General features: G+C 35.4%; 2 protein-coding genes and 1 long non-coding RNA gene across 3 annotated transcripts in view; 2 read left to right on the top strand and 1 right to left on the bottom strand.

Annotated features, from left to right (window-relative positions):
- Positions 1-25,441, top strand: part of LOC134649589 (abl interactor 2) — a 289,784-nt gene that overhangs the window by 213,434 nt on the left and 50,909 nt on the right. The window lies entirely within an intron of this gene.
- The window catches only part of LOC134649649 (uncharacterized), a 129,352-nt gene that overhangs the window by 53,119 nt on the left and 50,792 nt on the right, over positions 1-25,441 (bottom strand). The window contains exon 2 of the mRNA XM_063504487.1: positions 15,068-15,115. Within this exon, the coding sequence (XP_063360557.1) occupies positions 15,068-15,115 (48 nt within the window). The remainder of the gene's footprint in view (positions 1-15,067; positions 15,116-25,441) is intronic.
- Positions 1-25,441, top strand: part of LOC134649683 (uncharacterized) — a 148,409-nt gene that overhangs the window by 120,934 nt on the left and 2,034 nt on the right. The window lies entirely within an intron of this gene.

Raw genomic sequence — 25,441 nt, 5'->3', positions numbered from 1 at the left:
CTCGTGGGGGTTCATACTAGCGCCCGTATGATGTTAAAATCGATTCCGTAAGTTGCATCTAATGTCCAGAGGTTTTGTATGTCTTGTTATATAATGTAGGGCGCATTATTTAGAGTATACAGTGTGTAAGTCAAATACGGGCAATAAATTAAACCAGATATAGAATTTACCCGTCTTATCATTAATTAAGATGTTTTTTTAAGTTACACTTAATTATGACCCCGTGATTAATTTTTTCCACATGTACCGAGCAGCAATGTATTGTAAACATTAAGAAACAAGATGATAATGACATTACGAGATACGAGCTTTTCATAGTAACTGCCAACAAGCGTTGACAGTTACTTTAAAAAGCTCGTATCCCGTAACGTGTGTGGTGTATTACATTGCGGGCCGAATTATTTTGTGTGGTTATAATTTTCAATGCATTTCTAAGTAAAATCTATCTCAATATACTTTTTAGGTCCTATGCTAACCACCGTTTAAATATTCGCCCGTATTGGATTTACACACTGTATATTAACATAATATTAAACCCAATCGACTTAAAAAAAACCAAACACATGTCTTCTCTACTTAAATATACATCTGAGATGTAGAAAATAATTTCATATTCATAACACATAGCGACCAGAATTTATAAATATGTACGAGTAGTAGGTATTTTTAAATAATTATAGTACTATAAGACTAATAAAGTGCCAGCCTACTAGTGTAACTAAAATATATGTAGTGGTTTTGGTACATCTTGCATAATTAAACTTTCAACAATCGTTTAAAAATAGATTAAAGGGCTGCTCTATCTACTTATGTTCGAATATCGAATTAACATCAACATTAACACTGATATATGATCATGGATTGCCGCCAACAATAACAATAGACACATTGTAGAGACAAATAACAACAAAGGTTAATGAATAGAAAGACTTTGTTAGATAGGTATCATGAGTTTAAATAAATGAAGCTAACAAATTTAGGCGGCGCTGCAGAATCAGCAAGAGGCAAAATGACAAAGAGGTCGGCAGTTTATTTTTCTGAAAGATTTAGAGCAAAATTAAATTATTGTGTTGAAGATGCTAATAGGGCCATTAGTTTGGAGGACTGGCAAAAAATTGCAAAGAGGAGCCTCATTATGCGCAAGACGGGGACTTGTTTCCATCACCTGGACTTATTATGAAAACATATTTTTAATTTTTGCTTGGTGGTGAAAGGCGATTAACGTAGTCTCTGGACGCTTTTAAAGCTGCTTGTATCACATGCGAGTTGCCGGCCCTTTATAATCTGTATGTTTTTTAAGGGCATTAATAGTAGCGTATTCAAACAACGCGCCAAAAGTATCTGCCACCCTCGAATACTTTTCCAAATACATATGTCTTTAGTTCTCTTACTCAATATAATTTACTGCAGTCTAATTAAGTATTCTACATACATACAAGTGCATGCCTCTTTTGTTAAACTATTAGAGAATGGTACATAGATACTTTTGACGCTGACTGTTCACTAAAGTCCGTTGACGAGTAAAGTAGATTAGGTATCTTTGAATGAATATAATATGGTGGATTTCATGTTATAATCGATAACTTTTTAGATAGAGCTTTATGGTGGTTTTAAACCGTAAATGACACGAGCACTCAAAAGTCTTATAAGAATCCATCATGTCACAATCCCAAAATCACTTCCCCTCGACATTTGCACGGCAATATAAAAAACCCCTGCACGTAAATTGCAGGGTGTATTGACTATAATGCAGGTACTACATAAAAAAGGCGACAAAACTTCACTCCGGGAAATGTGACGCAGCATACCGTTAGTCTACACTGCAACGTAATCCTGGAGCGCCCATAAAATGCTATGCCACAAAATATTTCTTTCCGGAGCAAGAAGGCGAGGAAATTTTCTTGAAAAATGTGAGAACAGAAATTTCGCCCTACATTTGTATATCTGAGAGTGAAATATGCGCAAACAGCTCTCAGTCATTCTCCCTTTATTAAAACTCTTCAAGTATTTAAGGAGGGCACAGTATTTAATTTGCACTTAGTCTGGAAATCTCGGAAATCTGTACGGCACCGCATTGCAGATGGCATTTTCTTAACAAATTTGGTTTGGATTTTAGAACTGTGATGCAAAAACAAAAACCTTATCGAGACGTTAACTATTCACCGACTTCAAGAGGTTAATTGTGGGTTTGTTCCAAATCGATAAGAGTTTTTTAAGAGTTAATTAACGAATGTGCCTTATCAGTTTTAAGTCAAGGTAAACGTACATTTTTAATTATCCTTATCCGAATATTTAATAAGCAGTTGTTCACATTTTTCGCTTAAAAACAGGCAATTTAAAGTAGTCAATAAATATAAAATTCAATATTGATAAATTCTTATTATTCAAAGAAAATATCGGTCAGGTAATTTACTTCTTTCCCGTCGACAGAATGGAAACTTTTATCATTGCGAGCCTCATAAATCATAATCTAGTGTGAAACAAAGAATCGGATATTTTATGTGAATATTTACACAGCTTTTGTTTCTGCGTCGCGATGTGCGCTGTGGCCACTATTTTCCAACACGATTTTTCGTGAAAATCCCTGTAGATGGGAATATTGTTGGTGAAACTGGCTCGCGTTGGGAAAGCCTGTCAATGTTGATAGTGCATTTTTATCCGTTGCCGACGTACCAACGTAAAAGTGGCAGCGAGTGCATAAAAATGAGTAAATACCTTCGTAAAACTTTGACTTTTTATAATATTTAGAACATTATCCTCTAGCCGCCCCGAGGCCTTTTTACAAGCATTTCATTGTACAATGAGCTGCAAAATTGCATGGAGAAATTATGAATGAATTCATTGATAAAATCGCCATGTACTTTTGCGGCCGATGGTAATTTGAATCTTTATTTGACAAATCGAAATTGCGTATTTAATTCATTAATTACAGTGAAACCTGGTTAAGTGGGACCTGGATAAGTGAGAAACCTCTATAGCTGGGACTCATGGTGCGGTCCCGACACTTTAGCACTGAATTACCTCTATTAGTGAGAAAAAACGAACCTCTATAACTGGGATTAGCTGTTGTGATTTTATAGTCACATTTACCTCTATAATTGAGACAGAGAGTGTATTTTACCTCTTTTACTGAGACTATATTTATAAGATTCCATTTTCCTAATTGTTTTTTTAGAATTGTATAGGAATTTACCTCTGTATCTGAGATAACGTCAATCTATGACCTCTCTAACTTGGACTTTATTGATCAATTTCTGTATTCTTAGTAACCCTTAGTCTATGCACAAATTCCGCATATGCTTAATTGTGTCTAAGAAACGACTTCAAGTTTCATTTAGTTACATTATGTAGTTAAAACTATCGAAACGAAAGCTGAAATTTGATAAGTAACACGAAGAAACAGATTTTCATTTAATACATTTCTAAAACGCAATGAAGTCCTTATCAAATTTAATTCAAAAAATCTATCCTTTGGAGAATCATTCAAAATAAATTCAAAGAAATATTTAAACAGACTTAAAAAATATTTAGGAACAAGGATTATTTTACCTTATTTATATTTAAATACCTTATTAACGACCTTTGTAACTGAAATATATCCTATATTCTCACCTCTATTAATGGGACCCTCTGTAAATGAGACAGACATTTATTTGTACCTGGCTAACTGAGAGCCTGGGTAAGTGAAATACCTCTTTAAGTGAGACAAATCTGCTCGTCCCTTGAAGTCTCACTTATCCAGATTTCACTGTATATTCCTACCTGGATCTGTATTTTATTTTATGGTAACGTAACGATATTGGATTTTGTGATATAGTAAATTGATTTCTATCCGCTATCTTATCTACTTGATGTAATGCAGTTCAAAGAGCCAAATCTTATCAAGGAATTGACTGCGTTTCAATTCCAGATAGTTCCACTGCATATTACCTCTTCCGGGTGCATTTCCACATCCATTTTATTTATAGAAATATCAACTATGAATATCTGGGCCACCGAGCCAGCTTAGAATGGGATATTATATTTTATATACACATATTTATTCCTGCGTACTGAGCAGGGTCCCATTTCTCGAACGGTATTAGTCTAATATTATTAGTGTGTTGCCATACGACTTGACAATGGCGCATTTCTCGAACCATAAAGTTCACGAACCGTCAAGTCGTATGGGTTACCATGGCAAGACACTAATAATATTAGACTAATACCGTTCGAGAAATGTGCCCTAGGTATATCATAAATACCAAATATAATTTGCTAATTAATTTAACAGTTGTCTATATTTCCTGTTAAAACAGAAAAAAACTCTTAAGAGGGAAACCTTATTTAAGTTAATTATTTAAAATTTCATCCTAAGAAGCCTTTAAATATATGTATCATAATAACTAGTGCAGTTGCAACAGTACAACTAATTTCAATGCATATAGGTACAGTCATGAAATATTTTATACTTGATATATATATATATATATGGGTGCAATAACCTTACTCAAAAATACGAATAACTATGTCTCATTCGCTGACATGGCTATGGGACATATTTATGAGTAAGATTTATACACATACACCCATATTTGTACACTTGACTGTAATAATATAGAAAGCCAGAAAAGGTATATTAATGTAAGTAGATCTATTTTGTACTTTAAGACCATTGTAATCATAATTACTGGGATAAAACCATTTGTATTTGTATTCCCCGTTGAATAGTGTAGCTATTATTTACGTTTGAACGGGGATGATTTTACTAGACTTATATCGACCGGGATATGAACCGTGATTACCTTTTGTATTGTTTTTCGGTCGATATAAGTCTAGTGAAACTAACCGTGAATCATTCAAAACAGCGATGATTTTGTTTATCTAAACTTATATACCTTCTCGTTTCCTGTTTTCGCGGCAAACGTGTCCGAGGATTATGCAACTTGTCAACGCGCCAAACGCTCAGGTGTTCTGACCTCCGTGGCGGTTGTGACACACCATCTTGAAAATCATTTGTGGAACACTTCACTTATCTAATCGTGGAGACAATTAACACACTTAATATGTTCAAATTCACGGATCAATCGGGAAGTAGATTAGAACGGTCACTCCATATTTATTTACGTTCTGGTAAGACAAGTCACAGAAAAGAAGCTTCGGACTTTTTTTTAATAATCAAAAACTACTGTATGGTAAAATATGCTGTTTTATTTTTTGTGAAGTCAAAGATAATAAGTAGTAAGTAATATGCTATTTTTTGTGTGACTATATTCTGAATGAAATATGGTTAAAATAGCTACGGCGTTGACACACATCTGTGCTTCTTAAATAGATACTGCTATTTCCGTCGTTCGACTCTCTTAATGACCAGGCGATCACACATCAAATTCACTGTACCTTCTGTAAGTAGGCCTGCTCTTTAACAAATTACCCGACCAAAGTGAACAGATTTTTTGTGTCTCTCGCAATCAGTATCGATGTAGATTCCGATTTTTCAGCCGTGAATACGTTACGCCAGTCTCCCTCAATTCGTTTGAGGGCGGAGCAGGTAATGGTGGATGTAGGCACTCCCGTCTGGAATTCAGCGAAATGTCAGCCTCAAAAGACTGACATACCTACATTTAGATCGTCATGTCGGATATTGGAGAGGTATTTTCACGATTTAATCTCGATTGAAATATCGTTACCGTGTGGAATGAAGAAAATAATGAAAATATGTTTATTTTTGAAAGCATTAAAATATATGTATTAGATAGAAACTAACTGTCGTATTTTTCTTGATTTTTAAATATATGGATAGCGAATAAATCTAAAACGAACGAATACCCAATAGACAAAAAAATGAGTCTGCATTAGTTTTGAGGTAAAGTTATCCTCGCCCGGCAAAAAACAATGTAATGAATGAAAGTAGGTACCTACCTATAAATAATTCGGTCGGCAGATGCGCCAACTTTAAGTCAAAATAATTTTATAACTTATAGCTACCGCAATCGCTTTGTCATAATTGTGATGTATTATACTATTAAAAGGACAGTAAGAAACTGGAGATGAAAAAGGGTTTAGCAAATTAATAAAAGTAATTATAGATAGCGGCGCTGCTCGGATTCTCTCAGTCGATTGGGTTGCTTTCTTAATTAACTTCGATGAAAAACTTGGTGGAGAACAATAGCCGCGGCAAATTGAATTCATTTGTCGATACTAACATTTTGGTGAATAATTAACCACGTTTCGAGCCAATGACAATCGAACATTGCTACTGCATTCAGGCAAACTATACCGAATACCTATTGAACGTCAGCGAGCATGCGATCAACGTGATCAGCGTTTGATATTCGGCCCATTCAGTCCGACAATGCTAAGATAGTGCATTAGGTATCCGCTAGGCCGGCTTAATATCGTTCCATTAATCACAAATCTAACCAGATGTTAAGCATTCAGATCAGAACTCAGCTTGAATTCAGAAACCATTTTACTAAAGGATGTTTAGCTACAATGTCCAAACAGTAGCTTTAAGTATATGAGCGAATAATCGTAAAGTAGGTATAGAGGTAAATAAAATAAACATACAATGTATCGATAAACAGTATCTTTGTTGCGTCCCAAGGTGAGGCAGCCACCAGCATGAGACAATGATCGTTTATGCCACAATAAACGTTAATGTTGTGTGAAACACCAGCGATATTTAAAGGCGGCGAGTAAAATGTGTAAATATGTTATAAAACGGAGCAACGTAAGGTCGCAGGGCATCTGGCACGAACAACATGTGTTTTGCTATTTTTATCTCCACCATTCACAGAACTGATATCACTAATTACATACGCTGTACATGTAAGCGCTTTAAAATGTTTATTAATTTGCCTAATCCAACAACCTGTTTTATTTTACAGCGTTAAAACGTTCTGTTGTTTCGTGTTAAATTTTGATGTGCATTGTCGACTGTGGTTTGTGTTGCACTTCAAATACGGGTCGTATTTTGTTATTGGCTACGCTAATTCAACATTTACATCCGTTTGAATATTTAAATGAACCGAAATTACGTATACATATATATAACCACGTTAAACGGTAAATAAGTGCGTAGTGCCGACGAATAAATATTTAAATAATTCGAACATCAACTTGCACTTAACGTTAAAAGCAGAAATATTTTGGTAATAAATATAGCAAAATCAGGAGTAAGGAAATGTCCTTAAAAATTAAGTCGTCGTTACAGTATTAGGTACTCATTTCCCTCACGGAATAATTTAGGAGCCCTTTACTTCGTTTCGTCTACGGGCGTTTTGGAGTTGTACCTTTTACCTAAGAAAACAAATATTATGACAGTTACTTTACATACGAAAGGGCCGAAGTTCACGATTGCCTCGCTTTTAGTGGATTCGCGTAAACAATAACAGTACAATGGGGCTTTCAGGTAGACTGACTCTTTTGTCCCCCGCGGGGTGGGACTGCCTTCTTATAAGTACGTTATGGAGGCACCACACCTGGACTGGTTGCATGCACGTCCGATATAAGTGCATTACAGGTCATCATTTACGCTACGGTACCCGGCTGAAGTCTATTAAGTTTCATATAAGAGTAAGTATAATATTGGTATGAGGTAATAACAACTTAATTAACTTGGTTTCAGTGAAACTTTTATTATGAAATATAATTATATGTCGGAGGAAGGATAAATTATGCTATTTATTTTACTTAAGACACAAAAACTATGCCGTCTATGACAAATAGAGTAAACTAGGGTTTACTCAGTTGTGAGTATTGTGACGTCTGAGTAGAGTTGCCGCAAGTTGCCTTGGCGGCAAGGTGTCATAGAGTGCGCTAATAAGAGTAATAAGACAAAAGAATGTTGACATCGAAAAGAAATAGAAGCTATGCTGTCAATCAATCTGCAGACGAGAAGGAACGGGAGAAGGTAGCATAGGTGGCGGCTCCTGTATCTAACCTACTGTTTGTTCAACATCAGAAATGTAACATGTGCTATGATTTGTAGTTAATCAGTCTTGTTCAGTATAGACTAAGTTGGATATCGTATTTTCATTAAATGTCCTCATCTACCACAATTGAAGGATCTAATTTGCTTCATTTAATACGCCTACAATTCCTATACAGGGTGATTCAGGAGACGTGAGCAGGATCAAGCCGACGCATACAGTATATTATAAACAACCGTTTCGTACCAGTATTTGTGAGATAAACTTTAATTTATTTATACACTGTTTAAAAAAAAGTTTAAAATTTATTTACGTGTTTATGGTCACCCTCTTTCTTTTATCCACAACAAGTGCCAAATTGAATGTCATCGGGGTCTGGTTACTTTTGAAAAATCGTATCTCACTAAAGTGTGACATTTTATTTTCTTCATACTCAAAGTTCTGTCATAACGGTTAAAAAGGTTTTATCTTTGTTAATTAAATGTTGTAGGGTATCCATGATTGTAGATAATGAAATTTGTCCTTACCAAAAACTATAACACCAGAAAAAAAGCGTGATTGTTTTACTTAAATATCGTGGTGAACGATTCTTTTACATTTACTGATTGTGTAGGCTTAGTCCTGCTCACGTCTCATGAATCACCCTGTATAGGTATGTATTGGAGAAACAGGTATTACCTATTATATTTCGCCACGTCAGATAAATTATCTGGCCTAGGTTGGAATAATTCTTTCACATACCCAAATCGATATGACCATTAGGTTTTAAATACTAACACGATCCTCCGGATGTCATGTAAACACACATAAGTCTCCATATAATGAATACCTGGACACTCACATGCCCACGTCCTGCCTCATGAATGTACGCGACTGCGCTTGCAAATTAAATTACCGACTTGCGATGCGCCGTTTATTAGATACCGCCGTTTCCTAACACGGACTGACAGCGCTCCTGTTACTAGACTCTATTAACTACTACATTAATCAAATAATGCACTTTGTTAACTGGAACAGAGGTATTAATAGACAAGACTAAATTATGCAGTTAAAGTAAGAGTGACGGAGTATTAAGAAATATTTTATTAGATGCCGCCGTTTTCTAATATGTACGTCTCATACTACTAGATTTTATTACGCGTACATCAATAATAAACGCACTAAGCTATCTGCAATAAAGGTATTCCATTTAAGGTATCTGCAAAACTGATTATGCTATTAAACTGACAGTAATGACTTTAACAACTTAATAGTAAGCTATTAAGTTGTTACGCATTTGTTTTAATGGTATTGCAGCCCGCACGATCTTCTAGTTACGTTCAAAGGTTCTCATTTCCACATAAAAAAAGAATTCTGAAAACATTTATGACATCTTTCTCCTGTATAACTGAGACGGATATTTTAGCTAGCTACGAAAATACTTTAAGTTCAAATCCTGTAAAAAGCGTTTTGTATCTTATTGTAATTGAAATAATAAAAATGGGTCATACACATTTTATTGTATAAAGTTAAGCTTACGAGTATACCTTCGTTTGTTTGTCTCCTGTAGACATCGCATAGTTAATTTTTCTGCTACACCTTTACAGGCGGGATACATTTTTTCAGTACTCTACGCTCAAATAAGAAAAAGGGGATATATTATGTACCAGAGTCGTTACATTTTATTGTATTGTCCACAGAATTTACCTTTTTTAAAATGTGCTTGATCCAAATATAGCGTAACATTCCACTTTCAAACATATAAAAATCAAACGACACCGCGATTTTCTTTTAAATCTATGGGTACAAATTTTAACTTTATTCTTTAACAACTCTCCGCCGTCAGCAATAAACATAAATAGCATGACGGTTACAGAAGACTCCGAACTTGGTCTCACATCGCACGACGAACTTTCATTGAGTTGGCTCGACCGTCTTTCTACGTCAAAGACATTTTTTCTCGGTACACCTAAATCTGAACGACGTAATGGGAAAAGTTGTAACAAGTATTCAGAACCTATTATGTACCATTAATATTCTGACGGGACGCTCGACACGACCAACTCTAAAAAGTTAAATAATAAATACTTTGGTAGGCACCTGTATCCGATAATAAGTGTAAAGCTGACTAACTTTTTCCTCATTTATTCATATAATCCCCAACTTCAATATTAACGTGTAGGAAAAATATCTTAATAACCTGTCGTGCTAACTAATCGTAATTCCAGGTAGAACAAGGTTGTTCAGTGCAATAAATAAAACTGCTATAGCACGTGAATATGTTAATTATGCTCATAAAAACACTTATCAAATAGAGGTAGTACTTACCTGGCCACCCACACAGAATGTAGTTAAAATAAAAATGTTTAGACGGGTAAGTTTTGAAAAAAAACCTTCGGGGATCTCGGAAACGGCTCTAAGGATTTCGATGAAATTTGCTAATATATGGGGGTTTTCGGGGGTGAAAAATCGATCTAGCTAGGTCTTATCTCTAGGAAAACGCGCATTTCCGAGTTATTATATGTTTTCCGAGCGAAGCTCGGTCACCCAGATATTAAAACCTAAACGGCTACATCAAGTTGAAAATGTCAGCCAAATCAGATCATTATTTCAAATAATGATCTGATTTGGCTAATAATTTATTTGACACAATTATTAAAACAAAAGTAGCACACGCACTGAAAACCGCAAGAATAGGCGTATGGGCAATTACTCTATAAGCAGCTTAAACGACCACTAGTAGTTCAATCCCCTACGGGCAACCTTAATAAAATTAATTCAGTGCTAGCCCGTGCGATTTGCGGCGGATTTAAATCCATAGCGTGGACATTAAAAAGGATATAATGCCTACAGTCTCCACAAATGAAAACCGTTTGTAAAGCTAATTGTTAGCATTGAACGTTGCGAGGTTTACCTACTGATTTTGGGCCTAGTAAAGGCCTATCTTGCCCCAATTTACTTTATGAAATGGACGGATGATTAAAGCCGGGTTCACATTTGTCTGTCGTGTTGTGTTGTGATGCTCTCTGTCGTGATGGCATACTGTTCACATCTATATGACGTGTTATGACGCATTTCTTATCAGTTCCGTCTTGGCTCTCATTCAATCAGCAGCTCCTCGTCCATACTTGATGCGGCTCTGACGCGTCACAACACAACACTGGCGCGTGCGTGCACACTAGTCTGATGTGCTGTGTCGTGTCGCTGCACCGCCCCCGCACCTCACCCGTCCTGACGCGGACCGGGATCGCTTGTGATGCGATACAACACAAGCCGTCACAATACACAGCATCAGAGAAATGTGAACGCAACCATATTAAATGTATGAAACCGATACCGTTCTGATGCATCACAACACAACACGACAGACAAATGTGAACCCGGCTTAAGTTTCGTTTTTATTCAAATGATTGTTAATAATAAAAAAACATATTTCCGAACCTTTGATAGTATGATTTCTTGTATAGTGTGTCAAAGGACTGTTCCATTTCAAACATAGACAGAGAGATTCATACTATCTTTGTCTTACACTAGTACTAGCACCCAAAAGAAAAGGATGAGTATAGTTTTTTTGGTTCCTGTTTACTGACAAGATTTGGTTGACCAGCTATAGTTTGTGTTTCTTACATCTTTTACGTCGTTATTAATGTTGTCGTCCAGAATTTAAAACGATCCAGTACCTTGAGAAGCGATTTCTTGACCCTGATTCTAGTTTTACGACTCTATTGCCGTTGTCAACCTACTAGTCCTACTCCTACCTCCTACCTTTATTTTCTGGCCAATTTAATCTGGTCCATACGTCTGGCGACACCATAAACAAGAGAAGAGTCGTAATCCGGACTCGTTGGGTTCAACGTTAAATGGCAGCTGCGTTTTATTTTACGATGCCCATTAAATATACCATTGCAAAACTTTCGGTAGATACGGCTTTGTATGTAGTAGGTGTGAAAAATAAGGCTTTAATTATAAATTTTATAGGCCTATGTTTGGACAATGTATTATGACAAGATGGATTTGTAACCTTGCTAACATCCACACAACACGTCTACAATGTAACATGAATAAAAAAGAATTGTAGTCTTCAATTAAAGGGAATTTAAATTCGGGCTGCTCCAACGAAATGCTAATCTGTTGAGCCCTACTAATATTTTCTAGTAATAAAAAATATGTCGTTAGATTTCAATGTGGGTACGCTCTATGGTTCTCTTAAGAGGATCTAGGGCAGGATATTTTGCTCCGGCAAATTATCCTCGCATTACCAGGATTACAAGGGCTTCGCGGGGTTAAACTACGAGTATAATTACTGTAATTTACGAGTCGGCATTAAAGACCTAGGACTTCATAATAATACAAAATTTGACTTTTCTCTTTAAAATTATTTGACGGCAGTGGGAATTTCGTCCTACGGGTTTATTCTTGGTTTTTGAGCTGCTTCGCGCACCCCGGTGCGGTGAATACGTTCGAGTTCGTATTATTATTTATCTATTTTATTTGTTTGGATCATCAAGGCAACGCAAAGATTCATACGGTGCGTAAAAGTCTAAAAAACAAGACAGGGAAGTTCACAAATTATAACAAATTAACAATAGCGACACAGGAACTATTATTGTTATATTAAATATTTATTTATTTGTTATTTGATCACGTTCCTAATAAGTACCCTGAACGGTTTGCAAAGCAAAAGGAATACACAGTTGTTGACAACAAGAAACCTATAATAAGTATGCAGCAAAGCCACTATAAAAATAGGCAACTAGCATGTGACATTTCTAGAATCAAAATATAATATACGAGTAATATAATTTATTATGCTAAGATACCAGCTTTTACTATCACTACCGTACGCTAGTTTGCCGCGGTATAAAAAAAAACAATAGTAACTAAATGATTTGGCATCCGATCGACATCGTCTAATCAAGACTGAAGCCAAACAGAGATATTCGACTGGTGAAATGAATTAATTCGTTTGATGCATGTAACAGCCGACTTCAAAGCCCCGGAGCTGACTTTATGACCTTGTAAAATAACTGGCTTAATACTTGTGACTTGTGACAGCACCATTCGACACGGTCGTAAAAATGTGAGATGAAAGTTACATCTATAGGTATTGTATTATTTATAAAGTAATATCCAAAATTATTAATTTACTTATATAAAAATGTTTACAAGCTGTTTTGAGATTTCAGAAATTTTAACTTGTTGTTAGAAACCGGTTATGGACATGATCTGTCAGTTGTGACATTTCTGGTCAGATCGTAACATAAAAATAAATGAGGATCTGAATCGGGCTTAAGGGAACCTAGCCAATGACAATTAAAGAAAACGCCCATCAAAACTTGAATAATGTATGGAAATAATCACGTGATTTTTCTTTCACATATGTCATCCTGACACATTTTTACCAGTCAACGTGCGTTTGTCAATAAACGATTCTACAACGAACGCTTTCGTATAAACTAGTGCCTACGCCAATTCTTGGGATTAGTTGTCAAGCGGACTCCAGGCTCCCATGAGCCGTGGCAAAATGCCGGGATAACGGAAAAATATTCGTAATATTCCAAATTCGAAATTTGTCCGGAACACTAATGGTTAGGTTAAAAATTACGTCGAACAATCGCATCAAACAAAAGGGGACAGAATAGTTAGAGAATTTCGCCGCAGAGGAAACCTTCCATTAGCATGAAACAAATAAAATAAAGGGTGTTTTCCCATTAGTATCCAACAAAAAAAATGAGGACTTTTACTTAAGGGGTAAGATGAGTTAGCGTTTCATTTATACCTACTTCGATTTCAAGTTTCCATTCCCCAACTATTACCTCATTTAAAATTAAAGTTACTTAAATTAAACGTGATTTTGTATAATGATAATAAATAGTTATACCTTTGAAGAGGATAGTCGAGAGAATAACTTAGAAATTGATACAATGCCAGGCCATATTTCCTCTTAATTTTCCATCGTTCTCGGCTTTCGCTGACAAAAAGCGCCACATCAGGACTCCTGAAGGGACTAATGCTCACTTTACGGCGCCTTTTGATGGCTATTTCGGATATGATTGTCGAGCAACCCATAAAAGAAGTTGCCTTATAAACGTTTACGCACGACGCGTTAAATTTGTTTTATAGGCATTGCTCACACGCGTTTCGAATAAGAGGGGAGGGGTAACACAAAAATGTTAAGTTTATCTTCATTTGTCAAAATTGCTGATGAAATTCATGTTTTCTATATAAGTTGGGAATTATCTTTCTTTCGTTTTTATGACATATTTTGTTACTTACAAACCTACAGAAAATAAAGGCGTCAAATGACAAATAAACCACTAAGTACCTACTTACAAACTATTACCTTTACTAAAGTAGAACACCTTCATATTATTCTTATAGCATGACAGAATTACAGAGAAATGAATTCATAAGGTAAACATGGGCAAAGCCACTCTAGCAAGAACATAACGAGGTTGATTAGTCTATAATTAGTAGGTCAGATAATCACGTGATTACACAGCAAACCAAACTAAAAATGTTGTTATTATTAGTATCATTCCTTAGAACATCGACACTTAAACAAGCGTACAAACAATATTCATCTGTCCCTAATAATGAACATAACAAATACTTTCAAGGTAAATTCATAAGTACAATTCTTATTGTTAATATACCATGAGGCACTTTGTCATTTACCTACGTAGCTTGATATTTTAATTTTACAGAACATTCATATGCCACATATTACCCAGTTTATGCCTTCCCCTTATTTGTATGCAAATATATTTTATGCTGAACGTTTATTACTTTTGGAAATAGGTTTTGTTCGTTCAAATACGAATCAGGTTTCTGAAAACGGCTATTTATTAGACGTTTGTTTTCAATAAGCTTGTTTATACTTGAATCATTCAGCAAATAAGCCTCAATTTAGGCTAACTGGAATATTATATTGATAATAATATGACATCATAGTCGTCAAAACGGTATGGACTAATTTTGGAATAACGATAGTTGACAAACTTTACACATGAATAGGGAATTCGTTTTTTATGAGATACGATTAAACTAGATTGTTGTGAAACAATTAGGAATTTGTAACAAAATGTTAGGTTATGTCATGAATGCCCATTTTACTACAAGTCAAGGTGGACAGATGGACTTCAAACAGATGGACACAAACATCACGATAATACCTGGCGATGTGGAGCGCGCTTTAAACCGCGGTGCGATCATGACGGTCTCTGGAAATCACAATCAAAATAATGAAGTCTCTGGAAATATAATCAGCTTTACCCCTAGGCCCTACTATTAAGGTCCGATTTGAAAAAATCGAGGACTAAGCGCCGGTATCATTAACACTTAACGCACCGGCTGAGACTAAATAGTAAACCTAATTCAACTGTCATCCGATAGGCAGATAGAGGTGTCTGACTGTCGTTATCTTTAAAACCTCTGGTCCTAAATACTACGGTTTGACCTCAAAATTGTTTGGACAAATCTCGATATAAACTGTGCGTTCTTTGATCGTGTTTGGAAATCTTTTAATTACTTATGGATTTCTTAGATTAGCAGTAGAGCTACACATTCAAATCGCAAAACTTTAAACATAAGATTGCTGTTATTTCTTACAAAACGAACTTAAAACGATACACGCTAACGATCTAAACTAGATAACTAACTAAATTACTCAACTACTTTAAGAACTTTAGAAAACAGGAGCAAATGTTGTACATGCGTTCTTGATACTTGGGAAATATTGTGGATGTAAACTATAACATGCTCCCCAACTATGTTTTCACTTCAGAAGTTTATTTACAGCCGGACATAAATACTGTGCATAAATGATGCAGTGCCAAATTGAAACCATACCCGAGCGAAATAATGAAATGTGTAGTAGTAGGTACTTAAATGTCGCAAAAATGTGTATATGTTATAAGTTTTCTGCCGTTTCCCAGTAGTGTTAGCTTCAGGTTGACAAAAAATGGATTATGTATTTTCTTCATAGAAACATAAACAACTATAAGTATTGAAAAATATTGGAAATTTAATGTAATGTTTAAGTATTCCACTGCAGTTTTCCACGCTATATTTTATACTACGCAATGTCCACTATTGTTTTATTCGTACATATTGGAATTCTTCCTCCATGGAGTACCTAATAACAGCAAGAGCACTGTCTCATACGCTCAACAAAATGCTATTCTGGACTAATATTATGTTGAAGCTATGCAAGTTCACTTGAACGTATAAAATAAAATGTGTAATATTTATTTTGCGACGTTTATTGAATATGAAGTTAACCATGTAGAAAGCACTGTCATATTAGGTAATGCCTAATATTAGATGGAGGTTTAAGCGACATCAATTTTATGGTTTTTGGTTTGTGGTTAGCGGCTGGCTCCAATGGGAATACGTAGGTATGTATTAGTTTCTCTTTCTAACCACGAGTTTAATCTTGGAGATATATTTTGTGATATAATTAAAAACCATCCAAACACCGAATGTCAGAATACAGTAAATAACAAAAATCATATGTAAACACAACCAACAGCATAGGTTAAGGTGAGGGATGTGGGTCAAACGGACGCGTCGGCCGAGAGCGTGCTAGGCAAATATTGAATTAACGTGTACGGAATAATTGTGGAGAAAGCTCAGATTCCCCCGGCAGCAGTGTGTCAACAACACCATAAATAATGACGGGCGATCCGTGAGTGGAATCATAGACAACAGGCACAATAGACGTGCGAACTCGGACAATACGGTTCGTGAATTGTCGCTTGACAATCTAAACACCGTAAAATAATGTAGTCAACGAGTTACAACACGTATATACTTAAGTAAATAAAGTCACGAATTCATGTTCAACATAGAACTTCTACTATTCTAGTTTAGATTTATGTTGTGGAATTGTGTTTTGCTGTTGTAAACTTGGATTTAGAACGTGACCAGTCAGGGTTCGCGTTCGCGATAGAAGCCCTCGGGTAATGTGAGGGGATCAGGAGAGTTTCCAATTTGTTTCAATAGATTGGAAATTTATCTAGACCATATTTGCAATAACTACATTTGGTTATGTTTTTATTTTAGTCATTAATATATAGTACGATTTAAGTACCTACTTAGGACCTGGTCTTTAAAAACATGATTTATTTACAATATTGTTTTCATTTGTAATCTTGGTACATAGTTATCTGTAGCTAATAAATCTCATACATATTTAGAAACAAAATTTGGTTTTGTTTGGTTGTAGGGTAGCTAGATACATTCCCTAAGCTTCCCTTTATCCTTCTATATGCCGAAACACGCCGCGTGAGTAAATACTGAATTCTGATATTTTTAATAAGGTAATACTTATTCTTTATTTACCTACTACACGGACTTACGCTATGATGTATGGCATGAGCGGTTAAGTTCGATATTTCATAGCTTTATTACCTAATTTAATTTGCAAAATGGTTCTTATATAATGTGTATAATACATTTCATTATATATTTTACTAGCAACCTGCCCCGGTTTCGCACGGGTAGACCAATTATACACCTACATCTTTCTCAAGAATCACTCTATTCATATGTGAAAACCGCATAAAAATCCGTTCAGTCGTTTTCGAGTTTATCGCGAACATAGACACAGACAGAGAAACGCTTTGTTTTATAAGGTATAGTGATAAAATATAGCAATAATATTTTTGGTGGTTTTCATTTTCAAGATGCGTTTTCATTTTATTTATCACGACAGGTTATTAAAACACAAAAAGGTGATGGGGTGGACAATTAAGTTTCGCTAAAATAAAACTACAGCCCTTAACATAAACTCAATATCGTGTCTTTCATCTACATGCAAATGCGTTTGCACGCACGGAAAAACTGCGGCACCCAATCAAAACAGTATTGTTGCATATTTTGAACCAGTACGTTTCTGGTAATGAATACCCGCCCAGCACTAGCAAAATTTGCATACTAAAAAATTCATTTGTTTTGTATCAAAAGCAATCAACAAATTTTCGGTCAGTTTAATTTCCAACGATTCGAAATTAAATGAATTTATTTATCCGTGTCGGTGAAATCGTGATGGTGAAACTATTACGGGGATTAAAGCGGGTTCCATTATCTAGGATTCTCAGTATTCATGACAGTGACCCTCCATTCGTTAGGGAAGGGCTCTCTAAACAAGCTCGCACCTGGATTTTACCGCGGTGGACGGACGAGAAATATGGCCGATGCATAGCGAGACGATTTTAGGTTCGAGTGCCCAGCTTTAGTCTGAGTACAGTCGCCTTCAGATAAATCGGAGCGGCCGAGGTGCTTAAACATATCTGAACACGCACTCTCAACGCCTTGACAATAGAGGGGTGTTCAGATATTTGTGAGCGTCTTGGCTGCTCCGATATATCTGATGGCGACTGTGCACGCTACAGATTGAATTGCATTATTAAGTTCATATATTGTTGTTAATAATATAATCGTATAATATGAATTATCCTTAATTCGTTGAGCCGTATTCTTAAGCTATTAGAAGTAAATACTTTCGACACACAGCCTAATACGTTACTGTAGCTACAAAAAACGAAAAAAAGAATTTGCGAAATTAATGATCATAGAAATTAGAGTTAACAGCAATGGAATCAATTCGAAATCTGAAAATCCGCTTTAATACATTATTTGTTTTGCAAATAAGATGCCATTGCCACTACATCTTCGCGTCAACGTAGTCAGCTTCAGTACCTACTTATTATTTTTGCATTTAGTGCAATAAATTATATGTAAAATATTATAATTATGTAAAATAAACCAATAAAATGTCGTTCAATAGAACTTGCTAACTATGTAAACAAAAGTTACTAGTAAATTGACATTCAGTGTCAATTTTAGTATGGCGGTTTGTTTATATAGTTAGCAAGTTCTATTGAATGACACTTTTAATAAAAAGACTATACCAAAATATATACCAAAATACATATATTTACAATAATTACATAACATACTTTTAGTTTCATTAGTATAAAAGCATACGACCGTAGTTAAATCGACACCCAGGTAAAGCTTGCCAGTTGGCGCTCACGGTTGGTCCATGAAATCGAATTGGCCCTCGGTCAGAGACGAAAATAGTGGTAATATCATATTAGTAACAAGACTCGCGCGCCGAGGTTTCATTTTAATGAACTGAGCTTGGAACTCGTGCAAACGGCTTTGTATTTTAGTCAGTTATAATACTTATAATAATTTTTGTCCTTCATAATAAATTAAGACTTGTTAACAGCTGTGGCAACCGGTAAGATACGTTGTAAAATTGTAATGAAAAATATGCCTAAATATTGTAAAGGATTTAATCAGGCGTGTAAGGGCAAATTGACTATTAATCTACTTAAAAAAGATGTAATACCGCGGCTTGTAATAAAAAAACTTAGCACTAGGTATATGTAATGTTATATGTAAGTACTTAGCTTTTCTATCAATAGCCATTGTACCTCCTACCCATTAGGATACTTCCGACACTAATATTTTATTTACTCATGTAAAATCAGCTATTGGTTATACTCGTACCTACTCATGCACATGTATGAATGTGCGAAACAAAAGTGTTTTGCAAACAACAACAAAAACAACGATTTTTAACGCCTAAACTCACATTGGACGGGTCCGGTATGATTGGAAATCCATAGGCGATTGTGCATATAGAGTTTATCATCAACAGAACGGGGTTATAGGTATCTCAAAAAAATAGGAACAAGGCTGCTTAAGGGGACGGTATATGACGTTTTCGATTTAGACCTCACTTTGTGCAATCAATTTGTTCAATGAATGATTAATAACTGCATTAAATTATACGTAAATCTGTTCACGAAGAAGCCGTGTACCGGCTCTTCACGCCATATTTTTTTTTATTTCCTGTAATTCTCTACAAATCGACACTAAAAGTGTCCAAAAATCAAAATATGGAGTTCCGTTTGAGCAAGACGCATTACAGTTTTGTCTTTGACAGTAATTGAGTTGTTGTGGGATTTTGAAGGCTAGATAACTAAACTACCAGATTATTATCTACTTATATTTTTACTCACAAATACAACACAGAAATTCAATCCCAAATGTAAACTTTCGTATAATTTCCATACATTGACGACATCACTCAAAACTCTTCTTCGAGTCAGATGGCCGTTGGCCTTGCATCGAAGCAGACGTGTACGTCGTCATAGCTCGTTTTTGACATTAATAAAGACATTTCATCATATACGCATACGAAAATGTATACCAGTAGATAAATTGTATTTCATAAAATAGGGTAAATAAATCTAATCACGTCGAGCTCCAGTCAAATTTTAAATGTGAGTTGTTGTTATTTACGGGTCGTAACGGTTGAAAACAACAGTAAATTATCCTAAAACAATACGATTACAATCGAATTTAAGTAACTTGTTCCTTCAAAACCCGCTTAAAATGAAAAATGTTTAAAGACTCGTTTTACTGATTGGGATTGATTTTCATTATGCTGGTATCAATTTTGCGTCATTATAAAAATGTATATGACTTCTGTACGTCAATGACTTTTGATGTCAATTAATTGTAATCTTGTATTTATGTTAGAGAATATTATATGTTCATTTAAATATTACTCATCTATTAATACGAAGCGTAATTCGTTTAATACCTAAAGACTTGCAGTGTCTACACCTACTTTGTTGACGTTCGTTCCGTCTATGTATGCGATTACGTAACGTGCTGTTCTGATAATCTTCAAGAATCAAGATAATTAATAACGGCAAGACCAGCATTTAGTACCAGCGAGTTTTGCGGATTTGGAGACCGAGATGAAGCTTACAGGCCAATATCGCTGCGGCCTGGCCTGCTTATTGTTATGTGTATAAATCGAATGTTATATTATTTTACTATAAAAAACAATGTTTTATTTCAATGACATTCTGCGTAGAGGTATGTATGTTTCGGTGATTATAAGAATTATGTCCACACAATAATCGTGCAAAGCAGAGACTGCATTATTTCTTTACGGTATAAGCGGTAAGGAAAAACTCATTGGTATCCTGGCTCGTACCAATGAGTTTTTCGGAACTTATGTACGAAATATCATTTGATATTTACCACTAGCTTTTCGGTGAAGGAGGAAACATCGTGAGGAAACCTGCATACTCGTAGTGCATACATTTGCGAAGAAATTCAAAGCTGTGTGTGAAGTCCCCAATCCGCATTGGGCTAGCGTTGAGATTATTGTCTATACAGGGTGGTCCAAACCGTGACGTCCAAAAATCGTGGGCTATCATAATGTACCCCATATGTATGTTAGCCGATTTTTCGTACTTTTCAAGTTATGATTTTTTAAGCTTTTAACTTTTCCTATGTAGGTAATATTCTCCGACCGTCCTTAGTCTGGGACCGGTCTGAAAACCAGCGCCGGGCACCTAGGCCCGGCACACGCTGAGACTGGAACCCTTTACCTAATACAAAGACTCGGAATAATAAACCAACAGGAACCGCCATTAACAGGCGTTCCCCTCTGCCAAAAGTCGGCGGCCGCCGGTCAAGGAGGTTATATAAAACTAGTTGCCATACGTCATACGCCATTCAGCAAACGTCAGTCTAAGCGGAATGTTAGGAGCAGAAAATGCCGAATTGTAGCGTTTTCTCCTGTAAAAACCGATCGGACGCATCTAACGTACTTAAAGAACACGTTTCTTTTCATATGTAAGTACTATTACATGTAAATATTATCAAATAGTGCACTAATTTAGCAAAAAACTAATAAACATTGTCAATCTGAAAGTGATACCACTTCATGGTACTAGATCAAATTTAGGGTAATATTTAAAGAAGACTTTCTAAATATTCATTAGGTATACCTAACTTCTAATTTGCGCTGCTTATTATTATATAATTTATATAACACATTATTTTTCTATAACACCTTATTTTTATATCAACATAATCCATTCAATGAAATAAATAGTATAAATCATAAATAACGTGATATTACCGATATAGGGTCATTGTGCTAGTTTCCGTCCATGCTCTAGTCTCTAGTTTTCGTCCACATGACAGATTAGCAAATAACATAATATTTGATATTTAATTTGCTACTTGCCTAATCCATTTTTTATGTAGATAGATACTCGTATATTGTCTCGACATTAAGGATTGCATTAAGTCCAAATTTGTGCAGCAATGTAGATTTATATTCAATTTCGTCAAGTGGACGAAAACTAGAGCTGGACGAAAACTAACGCACCTACCCTACTACTGTTTGAAAATTCATTTTTCTCTTAGTTTCTATCGTATATTTTTTATTTGACATGTCCAATATTTGTATTGCATTTTATTTATTTTAAGGTATTTACTGCCGTCATTTTCCATAAATAGGCACTTTTAATTTATTACTCTGGTATCACTCTACCATAGTTAGCGATGGGACACCATAAAAACCAATATCGATAAAATCTATATTGAACATTATAAATATATTGTTATTTTGATTTATTTTTTTAGATTTCCAAAAGATGCAATAAATTTTAAACATAAGTAATTTTCAGCTTATCAAGCCATCGAAAACCTAAAAATATTGCAATATTAGTCACGTTTTAAAGATCTAAGAACTAGCGTTATGTTCAATTAGAATTATTTTTAATAGGTGACGATGATCCTTATGTCATAATGCAGGCGTGCGATGGCCAAGTCATTATACGTATTACAAATTAAAGATAATTATCTTATTGATACGGTTTTAACACCCCCTGGCACTGATTAAAATAACCGACTTGGTTTCACATTAGCATTACATCTCAACACTTTTTTGTAGTAGAAGCGTTGCGAGATTTGCACTTTCTTACATGTAATGTTTTTGATGGTTATAATTGACTAAAGCAGACAGTTAAAATTCAGTCAATAAAATATCGACAATATTATCGACAAGTCCCTCGCACTTCTACGTTTACTTAGAACTGACATCATCTCGTTCACGGACAGGGTTGTCTGTGTTTGTTCTTGTATTTGTGTGAATATAGTTTATGCTAGTGTTTGATAATTTTGTCGTGTGCGTGTGTAGCGACGCGTGCAAAAAATGCATTAGTGTTTACATTATTTGTGTGCGTTCCTCGCCCCCCGCGCCGAAAACGGCAGAATTTTTCACATAGAAATTAGTGCGTGTCACCACTCCATATTGGATTATTCCTCCGAGTACAAAGATCTTCTCACTTTTGTTTTGTATATGATAACAACTGTTTTATTTTATTATGTAAGTAATTCTAACTCTATTTTATGTTCATGTATGTGGCAATAAACAATTCTTATTCTTATTCTATTCTTATTCTTATTCCTATGAAATTCCGGGGTTCCCATACAGAGTGGCTGAAAAATAACTGCATTCCGTTGCCAGGGAGGTGTTGGGATTATACTGAGCAACTTTTATTATGGGACCAACCCCGAAATCGCGAAAAAAAATTGGCTTTTTATACATTTTGGCTAGTCCATTTTCTATGGAAGGGTTGGCCCCATTGTAAAAGTTGCTCAGTATAATCCCAAAACCTCCCTGGCAACGGAAATGCAGTTATTTTTTAGCCACTCTGTATGGGAACCCCGGAATTTCATATGAAAAGTTAAAAGTAAAAAAAAATCATAACTCGATAACTACGAAAAATCGGCTAACATACATGGGGTATATTCTGATAGCCCACGACGTGAGGAATCTAAAAAAAAATTTTTGGACGTCAAGGTTTGGACCACCCTGTATATAGGCTGAATTATTATTATTATTTATAGGCGGTACGGTACCGTTATTATTTATCAATACCGCTTCGTTTTGAAGGTACTATACCTGTTGAAATATAAAGTACGGTACCGGTATAAAATTACAGCAGGTACAACAATTTTTTATAGGTGTACAGTCAGCTGCAGAGAAAAGGTACCACCCCTGCATACAATCTTCTATGCAGGGGTGACCTGCAGCTGACTGTACCTAAACCATCACTGACCGAGCGTAGGCGAAGGTCTCCGTTTCAGCTTGGGCAAAAATACTTTCGTTTGTTCGAATGTTCTCCTTTGCATATCACATTTCTCAAATATCTCGAGAAAATTTGTAAGCAGGTTCGGTAGTTGGATATAATTACTCGGTATCTTTTTTTTTATAAGTTCTAATAGGCAGAGATTGTCATAAAGGACTTAAGCGACAGTAGGGTCTGTGGTACTTAAGACCATTGTGATTATTCGTAGTGTCCGACCGAAGATTCGGTTTCGGTTTCGGTTTCGGCCAGTTTCGGCCATAAAATCATGTTTCGGCCGTAGTTTCGGTTTCGGTAAAAAACGGCCGAATCTTTCGGCCTGGCCGAAACATACGAAATAGTACTTCGTATTATGAAACTAAACTATGTGACAAAGACCAAAAGTTGGGGAGCAAGTAGGACAACAATATTTATATATACAGAAATTTGTGTTTCGGTCGGACACTAATTATTAGGTACTTACTGATTACGCTGCGCCGCGTGGAACGTGAGGTGCGTTGGGGTAAGTACATACAAATCATTCAAGAAAAAAATCCCTTTTAAGATCACTCGTGTGTCTGCCCCTAATAGACTAATTCATTTGAAATTTGGTACACATTTTTCACATATGACAAAGAGTCGGTGATCCAAAGATGGACTAGTAACGTAAATAAATAAACTTTTAACTTTGCGGCCATTTTTTTTGTATCGTGTGATATATCAGATATTAAATTGTAAGATATTTACTAATAATAAGCATTGGTCACGTAAATTATTTTTAGTCTTTTTTTGCAAGTATGAATGATATAGAACATTATTTCAATTATTTTTAAAATTAAGCCTATCCAAAGGCGACTTGGAAGATGTGTCATGGGGATCTATATTCGTTGGGTGAAAAACAAGTTTTTTTGTCTAATTATCGTTTAAAACACAATCGATCGGCAATAACGCGGGCACATAAAACAAAAAACTTCTTTTTTCACTCATAAAACTCCTTAAACCTAATAAGAGCTAAACAAAAACAAGTGCGAGTCGGACTCGCATTCTAAGGGTTCCGTATATTAAGTCCGTCTCACGCTTGACTGAACATTTCTTATAGATTTTCCTGACATATATAGGTAAAGAACTACTTTGTGTATTTTTTTCAAAATTTTAGATCCAGTTGTTTCGGAGAAAGTGGGCGGAGAATGATCATTTTTTGCCTATTTTCATGAATAACTGCTGAACTATTAATCCTAAAATTATAAAAAAAATATATCTTTGAGATTCTTACAATGAGCTCTTTTATTTGATATGTAACACTATATAGTTTAAAAAACATATTTTTTAATTTTTTCATTTACCCCCCCCAAAAATGGCTACCGTATTTCAAATTCTCTAAAATACATTTTATTTACGTTACACGTCCATCTTTGGGTCACAAATTTACATTTGTGTGCCAAATTTACATATGTGTGCCAAATTTCAACTGAATTGGTCCAGTAGTTTCGGAGAAAATAGACTGTGACAGACGGACGGACAGACAGACAGACGCACGAAGAATTATATGTATATGCACTTATCCCAACGCACCTCTCGTTCTACGCTGCG

The sequence above is a fragment of the Cydia amplana genome, chromosome 7, assembly GCF_948474715.1.
Source record: "Cydia amplana chromosome 7, ilCydAmpl1.1, whole genome shotgun sequence".
Lineage (NCBI taxonomy): Eukaryota > Metazoa > Arthropoda > Insecta > Lepidoptera > Tortricidae > Cydia > Cydia amplana.
Note: the sequence above shows the minus strand (reverse complement) of the source record. Positions and strands in the feature narration are given on the sequence as shown.